General features: G+C 41.7%; 1 protein-coding gene across 16 annotated transcripts in view; it reads right to left on the bottom strand.

Annotated features, from left to right (window-relative positions):
* Positions 1-862: 862 nt before the first annotated feature.
* dtnbb (dystrobrevin, beta b) overlaps positions 863-12,406 on the bottom strand; it is a 50,242-nt gene continuing 38,698 nt past the window's right edge. For 5 of the 16 annotated variants that reach the window (XM_021573821.2, XM_021573820.2, XM_021573824.2 and 2 more), the window contains 10 exons: positions 10,575-10,680; positions 10,088-10,173; positions 9,356-9,478; positions 8,338-8,434; positions 7,752-7,772; positions 4,013-4,172; positions 3,678-3,767; positions 3,516-3,575; positions 3,284-3,311; positions 863-3,032 (listed from right to left, as the gene is read on the bottom strand). In XM_021573821.2, the coding sequence (XP_021429496.1) occupies positions 3,298-3,311; positions 3,516-3,575; positions 3,678-3,767; positions 4,013-4,172; positions 7,752-7,772; positions 8,338-8,434; positions 9,356-9,478; positions 10,088-10,173; positions 10,575-10,680 (757 nt within the window). In that variant the 3' untranslated portion in view covers positions 863-3,032; positions 3,284-3,297. Of the gene's footprint in view, positions 3,033-3,283; positions 3,312-3,515; positions 3,576-3,672; positions 3,768-4,012; positions 4,173-7,751; positions 7,773-8,337; positions 8,435-9,355; positions 9,479-10,087; positions 10,174-10,574; positions 10,681-12,406 lie in introns of those variants that run through there. The other 11 variants (XM_021573834.2, XM_021573827.2, XM_021573831.2 and 8 more) reach the window with 9 other exon arrangements.

Here is a 12,406-nt window from a genome sequence, read left to right on the forward strand (position 1 = left end):
AAAGAAATGTGTATTTAATGTGCAAGCATTCTTATTGGTTGGTTCAATTCTGATGACAATGTTGTTATTGGCCCCTCTTGCAGATAGGGGGAGATCTCGAAAGTCAGGTCTCCCCAGTATGAAAATGTGATGTAAGGGGTTGGTCACGTTCTGAATACTGTATTCCATTTATATTTTACAATGTGTACAAGTTTGCTGTACATTTCTGATGTATACATGTGTGGGTATATGGTACCTGTTAGGGATGGGGGGCTTTCCGGGATGTGCTTTGGTATATGTTTGCTGTGTTAGCTAGCATGCACCGATGTAACGGTCACATAAACTCACTGCTAACACAGTTGCTTTCATGCTACAGATTTAACCATCGACAGCCATCAACATCATTAAGTCCTACACAACTAGCATGCCATTTCCTACTTAATCACAGGTAGTACCACGTTATGTTGGTGTATTTTGTTAATGCCCAGTATGAAAATGTGATGCAAGGGATTTTACCATCGACATCATTAAGCCCTGCACTACTAATGTGCTGTTTCCTATTTAACTACAGATAATAAATGATGCCCAACTGGGACCACTGGCTGGGGTGATTTCTTTGAACAAAACGCAACGCAAGGAGAGTACGATTAACATCTGTTACATGCCAGGCACAGTGGTTTTAGTGAGTCAAGAACTTCACCGCTGCTGGGTTTTTCCTGCTCAACAGTTTGCAGTGTGTATCAAGAATGCTCCACCACCCAAATGACTTCCAGCCAACTTGACACAACACGGGCCAGCATCCCTGTGGAATGCTTCCGACACCTTGTAGAGTCCATGCCCTGACAAATTGAGGCTGTTCTGAGGGCGAAAGGTGTGTGGGGGGGGGGGGGGGGGGGGGGGGGGGCTCAATGTTAGGAAGGTGTCCCTAATGTTTTGTACACTCTGTTCATTTAAAAGGAATGAACCGATACAATACATATGGTGGAAATTCTACTTTAGTCTATGCTCACACCAATTCAATGCTTTTCAATGTGTGTGGAAGTGTGCTTGAGTGCACATTTTTGGAGAAAGCCAGATTTTTGAGACACAGGTTTGCTGTCTGCTACCCTTCAGGCTCTTTTATGATCAGTCTCTGACCCCTACAGACACAGGTCTGGAGCCCATTAGGGCCCAGGCTACTGACTCATAATCGTTAACCACACAGAACATGCGTCCCAAATGGCATCCTATTCCCTATAATAGTGCACCATTTTTGACCAGGGCTAATAGGCCCTGGTCAAAAGTAGTGCACTATGTAGGGAATGGGGTGCCATTTGGGATGCAAACCAGCCACCACCACATTCCATCTACAGTCCCTGAGCACCTATCTATTAACTCTCACATAAACATGTTCCAGTCCTCATTTATTTTAACTAAATAAAGCTATCAAAGCAACTCTTATCTGTGCATAACTTTGCTTTCTGTACCGCCCGTCCTCACCTACGTACAGGTGTATAGGTGGATATGGTGTAACTCAACATATTTGAACGAAAGAGCACACAATATAATAATATTCATTTAAACTACCGTCCTGAGATGCTCTCCGTCTCTTTACTTTACGTGGACAATAAATACTGTTACTACTGAGTGACTAGTTAGTGGATTAGGGACGAAGTACCATGCAGTTTTAATGCTCTTTAAGATGCATTTACTAGCTTCTCTCGCTTAGTTCATTTTTTTATTGAGACAAAACGAGGAGAATAATAAATCTGTTTATAACAAAGGGACGATTCCCTGATGAAATTAAACGTTTAGCATTGACGACAATAGCCCCCATACTAGGCTCCCTTTAACCAAACAAACAAACAGCCCTCATATTTTTGCAAGGGTGTCTCACGACATAGAGTGAGCACGCAGTAGCAGCAGTATGTGACTCAGGCTGTCCTAAATGACACCCTATTCCCTATATAGTGTACTACTTTTGACCAGAGCCCTATAGGCCTTGGTCAAATGTAGTGCGCTATATAGGGAATAGAGTGCCATTTGGGGCACGACCAATGTGAACTCTGAGGCATGACAATATACAGGACTACAGATCCTAGCAGTCATTAGAATCAAGCGTTTCTCAACCTTTTTTGTACCAGGAAACTGCAAGGACCAGCTACAGCCCTTCCTCCAATGAAGACCACTTAGATTAAAACTAGCACTTGAGAACTGACTAAATCAGTTTCAGCTCACTATCTGAGGGATCGATCAGCAACATCATTGGGACCCGTGCTGGCCCGCGGACCACAGGTTGAGAAACACTGATAAACCCACAAAGAGCTGGCATAACATGGTACCTACCTACCTACCTACAGTACACCCAGTCAGACTCAGGACAGTGCAACTTCATGCAAAACCCCTAATGAAAACATACTAGCTAGCCGTCTCTAATGATACAAAAGCAATGAAGGCTAGGGAACATATCATCATCATGAAAATAGGTTGCTTTCAGGTCGTGGTCAGTGCTGTGTTCCCAAGGTCATGTATAATGTGTACAGTATATACAGATAGATAGACAGCGTTCCAAATGGCACTCTATTCCTTATGTAGTACACTACTTTTGAACAGGGCATATAGGGCACTGGTCAAAAGTACTGCACGATATAGGGAATAGGGTGCCATTTGGTATGCACACAGAATGGTCTGTTATTGACAATACGGGTTGAGAGAAAGCACAGCAAGCCACTCCTTTAGACCTTTGACCGTTGCAGTCATGATGAGGGGGATCAATCAATACATAATAATTACAGCTTTAAGTTTTTATACAGAACAACATATACACTCGCTAATAGAAGCATCTTGCTTTTTTTCCGCAGCAAGGTGTAATAAACATGTTTGATAGTAGTTCACACAGTGAAATCCTGTTTGATAACAGCATGCATTACTCTACGTGCTTATGCCCGATAGAAGGGTTTGGTTGTTGTGACTGATTCTCATTTGGATTCAACTTTTCCAGTCATGTCCAGTCTGACATCCGGTATAGATGGAGTGGTTGTTGCTCCCTCGATGCTTTACTTCTCTCACTGTGCCTGAAGACACACAGATAGACAGGGAAGAAGGATAGGTTTTAGACTGGGGTAGAAAGTAACCATGAAGAGAACTATTCACAGAGGAAGTTTGGATTTCGACGATTATGTCCGACTGAAACAGTTCCTCTGAATCTCTGTTTTGTTCATAGGTGCTTGGCAGATTTGTTGCATTACAATATGAATTACTAATGAGTTACTATGTGACGATATTATACGGACAATATCACAGCTATCGGAATATTCATACATACCTTTTCCACTCTTTTCATTCTGCCTCGGCTAGAAAACAATGAGAAAGGATTAGTTATTTGCAGTAACATAAAAGTCTAACACATGATTTCCACAAACAATGACCTTCTTCCATTTGGAGTGGAGAAGTACAATTAGAATTCTAGAGTGACGTTTCAAAGAAATGACATTTCAAAATCTCAAACAGGAACTAAGCAATGTTAACAACATAATACTGAGCCAAGACTTATTCACCCCTGTCCCTTAGGCCTCCGTTCCTCATGTTGTTGTCCTCTTCCTCTGCAGCATCATCTACTTCATGACAAAGACCCAAAGAATTCAGAGATGATATCCTCCGTCACCAGAGTTATAAAAACAAACACAGGCAACCAGGAAGTCATGTGCCTTTCAACTAACCTGAGTGGAGTTCTTTGACGAGTGATGACATGGTGTTTGTGATTGAATCTGCAGCGACCAACAGATCATTACGAAGATTTCTAGGTACACCTGAAAGACAGAGGACACCGTCACTGATTGTAGTCACTGATTTACATGGCATTTAGTTGCTAGCTATTTTTGAAGCATGTTTTTTTATTTTTATGCATCCTTAAATCAAATTTGGCACAGCTCAATCACAGGTGTTGTGTTCTCAATGACTCAAACAAGGTAAGAATGGATAACTAACAGCAGACATGCACTGGGCCACATTGGATCTAAAGGAGGACATAGTCCAGCGGAGGTCCAGCACTCACCGTGAGCAAAGGCCTCCAGCACGTCCCCCCCCACCCCGGCCAGGCAGTCCTGGGGTGTGTGGGTGGGGGTGGACCCAGCTGAGGTGGAGCGGATGGGCATGGGCATGGAGCAGCCTGCCCCATGGCTGGGGGAAGAGTGGGGTGAGCCTCCTGTCTGGGTCTGATAACATAACATCACCATGGGTTAGGATACAAATACTATAGAAATATACCAACTTCACCATGGGTTAGGATACAAATACTATAGAAATATACCAACATCACCATGGGTTAGGATCCAAATACTATAGAAATATACCAACACCACCATGGGTTAGGATACAAATACTATAGAAATATACCAACACCACCATGGGTTAGATACAAATACTATAGAAATATACCAACATCACCATGGGTTAGGATCTAAATAATATAGAAATACTGTATACCAACATCACCATGGGTTAGGATCCAAAAACTATAGAAATATACCAACACCACCATGGGTTAGGATCCAAAAACTATAGAAATATACCAACATCACCGTGGGTTAGGATCCAAAAACTATAGAAATATACCAACATCACCATGGGTTAGGATCCAAAAACTATAGAAATATACCAACACCACCATGGGTTAGGATCTAAATACTATAGAAATATACCAACATCACCATGGGTTAGGATCTAAATACTATAGAAATACTGTATACCAACATCACCATGGGTTAGGATCCAAATACTATGGAAACATACCAACATCACCATGGGTTAGGATCCAAATACTATAGAAATATACCAACATCACCATGGGTTAGGATCTAAATACTATAGAAATACTGTATACCAACATCACCATGGGTTAGGATCCAAATACTATGGAAACATACCAACATCACCATGGGTTAGGATCCAAATACTATGGAAACATACCAACATCACCATGGGTTAGGATCCAAATACTATAGAAATATACCAACATCACCATGGGTTAGGATCCAAATACTATAGAAATATACCAACATCACCATGGGTTAGGATCCAAATACTATAGAAATATACCAACATCACCATGGGTTAGGATTTAAATACTATAGAAATATACCAACATCACCATGGGTTAGGATCCAAATACTATAGAAATATACCAACATCACCATGGGTTAGGATTTAAATACTATAGAAATATACCAACATCACCATGGGTTAGGATCCAAATACTATAGAAATATACCAACATCACCATGGGTTAGATACAAATACTATAGAAATATACCAACATCACCATGGGTTAGGATACAAATACTATAGAAATATACCAACATCACCATGGGTTAGGATTTAAATACTATAGAAATATACCAACATCACCATGGGTTAGGATCCAAATACTATAGAAATATACCAACATCACCATGGGTTAGGATCCAAATACTATAGAAATATACCAACATCACCATGGGTTAGGATTTAAATACTATAGAAATATACCAACATCACCATGGGTTAGGATCTAAATAATATAGAAATACTGTATACCAACATCACCATGGGTTAGGATCCAAATACTATGGAAACATACCAACATCACCATGGGTTAGGATCCAAATACTATAGAAATATACCAATATCACCATGGGTTAGGATCCAAATACTATAGAAATATACCAACATCACCATGGGTTAGGATCCAAATACTATAGAAATACTGTATACCAACATCACCATGGGTTAGGATCCAAATACTATGGAAACATACCAACATCACCATGGGTTAGGATCCAAATACTATAGAAATATACCAATATCACCATGGGTTAGGATCCAAATACTATAGAAATATACCAACATCACCATGGGTTAGGATCCAAATACTATAAAAATACTGTATACCAACATCACCATGGGTTAGGATCCAAATACTATAGAAACATACCAACACCACCATGGGTTAGGATCCAAAAACTATAGAAATATACCAACATCACCATAGGTAGGGTTAGGATTAGAGGAGGCCTAGACCACCACTTTTGTAACTTTGCTAAGAAAACACGACACACACGCACACCTACACCCCCCACGACATGACGCACACCTACACCCCCTACGACACACACCTAAACATACACACCCAGTCTATTACAGCACCTTTACTGCTCTGAAAGCTAATGAGAACCATGTGTGAGCCTGCCTGCCTGCAGGGACTAGAGAGGGGACTGTAATGTGCCGCCTGGGTTCAATGCTGCCTGGAGAAAGGGGCACTGTGTCCTTCCTAGGGTGGGGAGGGGTAAGGAAGGGAGAGGAGGGGGTTGGTGCAGGGCCCTTGGCCAGACCTGGGTTCAAACACTATTTGAATAATTTCTAATACTTTATCTGTGCTTGATTGAGCCTGCCTAGCTTAAAAATGGACAAATAGGATAGTCCCAAAAGTACAAACACCGCCTCAACTGGTACTCCAGGCAGGCTAGAGCAAATACAGAGGTATTGGAAAGATTTCGAGTACTGTTTACTTTGAACCCAAGTCTGCCCTGGTCCAGGACTGTATGGCTCAGAGCCAAGCAGCAGATGGTTAGCCAGACTGCAGTCACATTAGAGGGAAGGTTGTTAGCTTTGATGAAAGGAACAGGTCTCAGACGTTTGTTTGGCAAAGAAAGGAATACATGGCAGAGTTCTCACCAAATAACCTAGCACACTAAAGAACTTTACCTCAGACTAGAATTGATATCTCATGAAGCAACATATAACCTCGATATCACATTCTTTTTTAAAAATTTAGTGTAGATTAGAATGTATGCTCGCTCATATAGAAATGGCCAAAAAGGTAACATTAGACTATAATATGTAAGGGATAATCAACAAGGGGCTATGCGGTGAAACCAACTTTCCACGGTGTTGTTATCTTCCAGATAACGCATAGAGCCCCGAGTTGATTATCCCTTTTATACCATGACTATAATTTAACACATTTGCTGCTAGAAATGTGTTCATTTGCAGGTCAAAATGTGCTCAACGTCCACTGAATTAGCTAGGAAGTTTACTACATAGCTACGGTAGTTGCCTTGGTAACCGAACAAACAGACTTTCTACTTTAGCTAACCAAACCATCAGTCCTAGTTTGCTATTATGAATATCGAAATTCAACAATGCTAATAATGTTTTCAGTGCGACTTTTGCTTTCAAAAGCAGCTCAAACATAGAACAGAATTAATTATAGCCATTGAATTCTTCCGTGCTGATATACCGTACGTTATAAGGAAATTATGCACGCTCTAGAATGCCCTTCAAGCCAATCAGAAACGAGCATTCAAAAATGCCATGTTATAACTTATCAATAAGGCTCGAGGGGGTGTAGTATATGGACAAAATACCACAAACCCCTGAGGTGCGTTATTGCTATTATAAACTGGTTACCAATATAATTAGGGCAGTAATAATACATGTTTTGTCATACCTGTGGTATAAGGGCTGATATAACACAGCTGTCAGCCAAATCAGCATTCAGGGCTCGAAGCACCCAGTGTATAATAAGGTAGTCTAGTGTATGGTTTCCTGTACATATGTACTGTGTCAAATGTACACAAAAAACGATGCTACTCTAAGTTCCTTGAAACACGATCTGTCTGAGACATATCAGCACATGCTTTGAGTGTGGAGAGTAGTATGAAACGTAACACTACGGCGGCTGAATGAGCGGGTCTGCTTCTGTATTGCTGTATTAGCGTATTAATGTATAGTTAACTGAATAGGGAGACACTTACTGCCTGCTTCTGCTCCTCATCCTATCAGCCAGCCAATGGTACGCGGTGATATTAAAGCGTGAGCAGTGAGGGAGAGGAAAGAAGTGAGGGGGAGATAACAAGAGAGAGCGAGAGACAGGAGAGAGAAAAAGAAATTAAGAAATTAAGACAGACAGACAGACAGACAGACAGACAGACAGACAGACAGACAGACAGACAGACAGACAGACAGACAGACAGACAGACAGACAGACAGACAGACAGACAGACGGTGGCAAAGACAAAGAGTCAAAAGCTTTCAATATCAGGACAGAACAGACAGGTTCATACGTGTAAGATCCTTTCAAGGTAACCAATGGACCCTGAGGCAGACTACTGTCAACTACAATCAATGCAGCGTTTTAAATGGTTGTATAAAATATAAAACAGATTCACGGTTGATGTTAACGAATACCTGATGACACGAAAAGCAATAATGACATATGTTGATACTGATACACAACTAATACGTATTACAACGTTAGTATATGAAAGTCAGAATAACAACAAACCGTGATATAGTGTATCAGATAGCGTATAATACTCTGTAGTCATAGTACTATCCTACCTTGAGTAGCCTCATCAGTCCCTCGAGCTGGACCATCAGTTCCCGTCTGCTCTCCTGTAGGGCTGACATGCGCCTCTCCAGCTCATCCTTCCTGTGCCTGTTGTCCCACAATCACACACAAACACAACACCTGGCTGTCAGTCCCTACTGCCTCCTGAAAGGCCTGTCAGTCTCCACACTCTTCTGTCAGGTGGCGTCGTGCTGAAGTAAGACAGTGGGGTTTTCAAACATCTTCTTTGGGATTGTCATATGTTTCACAATTACCTCAGTCTACCTCAGTTGATGATTAGTTGACGATTGGAATCAAGTCGCTCTGAAATAGTTAAAATACACTGAACGGCTGGGGGTCCCAGAGGACAGGTTTGAAAACCACTGATGTAAAACTTTGGTCAGTCTTTTGTTCATCTGTCCCTTTCCCAAACATCCCACAGACAACATGCTCACAGACAGTCCCTTCTTTGAGCCTGCTGCTTACACTCCGGGGTAACAGAAAGAGACAACTACTGGCTCAATCCCTTTTTCTGTGATGATAATACAATTGAACCATTGGTGTCTGAACACCCTCTGGTGGTCAAACGTGGTAATTACCTTCATTCACATTATGAGATCAAAATGTCATTGAGGACTGAAAACACAGTCCTATCCATCTCTCTGCCCATTCCAAAAATCTCACAAACATCTGCTTCCCGGCTGTCTTTCTCCTCCTCTCTACCTCAGGGTTATAGGCCTTAATACAGACAGATATCTAACACACACATAGGCTGTTAGTGCTGTTATAGGTCATGCTGTGTTTACTGAGGAATTAAGGCATACTTTACTTTATTAAGGCATATCAATAAGTAATAAAGAGTTAATAAAGGTGTAGTTATGACTTTATAGAGTGTATAAATATGCAACAAGCAGTTATAACATTGATTGTAGATGGGCATAGATGTAAATGGATATAGACGATAATAAGCATACAGTAGATATAAGATAAGATATAGGTGGGTAATAGATCTAGGTGTATATGTGGTACCTAAGGAGCCTGAGTTCGGCCAGCAGTGTGGGGTTTTGCTGGGCCTTCTCGGGGGTGGGCTGGGAGGCCTGCTCATGCTCCAGACGCAGTCGCTGGATCTCCTGAAGGATCTCTCTGAGGGACCAGAAGACACAACAAAATGGAGATTTAAAATCTGCCGATGACGTTTTGAAAGCAGGTCCTGATGACCAAGATAGATTTCAGTATATATTTCACAGAATTCTTAAGTTATGAGCATACAATACATATAATTACTGATTTAACTAAATTACCTGATAAACAATCTAAAGTAACTGTCCAGTGTTTCCAGATTTCTATGAAATATGACCTATAATTCATTACAATATGAGTGAAATAGTTTTTTGTTATTATTACGTATGTTAAAAAGCAGCTTTTCTGTGTTGGAATGGTGTGGGCGTACCCCAACAACAGAATGGTTATTAAAAATATTAACGCGAGCAGACAGCTGATTGGCCAGCTCAGCCAATGAACCAATATGACATCATGTTCTATGAGGAAATAGCTTGCTTAGTTTGAGGTGGGGTTTTGGAAGTGTTTTTTCTCCAATTGATGCTTTGGCCAGTATAGGATGAGTTCACTCATGCCCAAATGATGTAGTTAACAGAATATGAACTTTTAAAAGTTACATTTTCACTGGACAGTTACTTTAAGAAGTGATTGTTCAATTTTTTTCATGTTTATTCATAAAGTGACAATCAAATACATTCCCACCTGTTCTTGTTCTCTAGTTCTGCTATTAGCTGCCTCTGTTGTTTGTTGGCATCAAAGTTGAAACTCAGATCTGTTGGAGGACATTGCTGAAAGACAAAATTACCATTAAAAACAGAATGAATAAAACTGAGTGGACAAAAGAGAGTAACACATCAAACATGATCTACTGGCCAGAAGTAAAAGTCATGCGTGCTGTGCTTCAGACCTTTTAATTTCACCTTTAACTTTGATCAACCGACTACACTGTGGGTAATGATTATCTTAGTCGCTGGTAACAGCCTTAACATGATCTGATTCTGGGCGCAGAGATCATTATTATCTCTTTATGAACATCCTGCAGTTACACAAAGTGTTACATCATAAGAAGAGGCTAAATGCAGGCGGACAGAATCACACCCTGGGGCGCCCTACTAGTCACACACACACACACACACACACACACACACACACACACACACACACACACACACATAGACACACTACTCACTGTGGAGCTACTCACTGTGGAGTTGCCTGCCTCAGCTGCCAGGCGCGCTGCGTAGCGAGCAATCAGACGATGCTCCTCATCTAGCCTGCTGGGACTCTCCAAGACACTGGAGAGTGAGAGAGAGATAGAGAGGAAGGGGGAGGGAGGAGGGAGAGAAGGAGTGAGGGATAGAGATCATAGAGCAATAATGTTTCATACATTTTAAATGTGGAATAATAATGGCATGTAAGTGCCATGGATATAATCATAAATTCATTTGGTGGGTGTTTATATTTGCCCTATTTTATATGCATGTGTAAACTGGACACCTCTCGGAGAGTGGGGTCACAGCCCTCCATTATCAACAACAACCCTGGAGCAATGAAGTGAAATGCCTTGCTCAAGGGCACATCAGCATATATTTTTTGTATCTTGTCAGCTCAGGGACTTGAACTAACAACCTTTCGGTTACTGACACACCACTCCAACCGCTAGGCTACCTGCCACCCCTATAACTTATGCCATCACTGTGGTCTGATCATTAAGAACTTGTGTGAAAAAGGTCTGATTATGCTGGGTTTCCATGAGTATTTAGGGAGACAACACAAATCCCAATACAGCAACAGGCCACAAATGTCAGATTCCATCACAGCTGCTCATTCCAAAACCATTTACCCGGAAAAGTCAAATATGTGTGTGACTTTGGTTTTCATCGAGGCATATGGTCTGAACAGATGATTGGACATATGCTATCCCCTCTCTATGAGTGGTCTGCAATGATCTTCCTTTCTCCCTCCCTCTCTCCCTCATGATTAAGACCATTAAACAACAATCTGGATGGAAAGAAATTGCATCTGTAAAACCTCAACTACAGCTTCATATCCACTTCAGCTTTTTATCCACTGTCTACCAGTTATAACACAGTCTAGATTGAGTTTGAGAGGTCAGTCCAGTTAAAACCCAGCTTGAAATAAATTGGATCCCGTTTGTTTTTTAGCTTGGCTGACGTGCAACCCATGACTACACACCCATGACTATACCCCCAGTACATTCCACCGTCTCATGGAGTGCATGTTTAAGGACTGTCACTACCAATCTTTTTGCGTCAAGGAAAAGGGCCCGAGAAGTCTGAGAGGTCAGTCCTGTTAGAAACCAACTATGGCTTTATATCCTGCGTCATAACTCTAGATTGAGTTCTGAGAGGTCAGTCCCAGGGTTTAAATAAGAGTGGAAAAGAGAAAGATAACCACACTGGCTCAGTCAGAGTTGGGCTGTTAGCTGTTCCTCTCCATTAATCGACAAGACCACTCCGACCAGGTCGTGTCTTACTGCCTCTGCTTCATCAGAGACAGAGTTTCCTTGAACCAGTCAATGCAGACAATAGCCTGGTCCCAGATCTGTTTGTGCTGTACAGCCAACTCTTATGGTCGCAGACGACCTCGTCTGCTAGCCTGGTCCCAGATCTGTTTCTGCTGTACAGCCAACTCTTATGGTCGCAGACGACCTCGTCTGCTAGCCTGGCCCCAGATCTGTTTGTGTTGGTTGTTTTCATGGCCTGGTCCCAAATCCACTGTGCTGTCCTGCCAACTCCTATGTCATTTTCATGCTAACTTGGCATGACAATGACCATTGGAGTTGGCAAGACGACACATATACTGTGGATCTGGGAGAATTCTAGCAGACAAGACTGTGTGTAAACGGCTTGTTGATCCTCTGTGAGCAGCCGGTCACCAATGCCCTTCTGTCTGTACTAGGTTCAAATGAGCTTATGCCATTTGACGCAGAACATGCTCAAAAACAGTATAATGTAGGAACACTGCTCTGTGACTGATTCTGCACTGCTTTGAGTCTCA

Source organism: Oncorhynchus mykiss, chromosome 19 (genome assembly GCF_013265735.2).
Source record: "Oncorhynchus mykiss isolate Arlee chromosome 19, USDA_OmykA_1.1, whole genome shotgun sequence".
Taxonomy (NCBI): domain Eukaryota; kingdom Metazoa; phylum Chordata; class Actinopteri; order Salmoniformes; family Salmonidae; genus Oncorhynchus; species Oncorhynchus mykiss.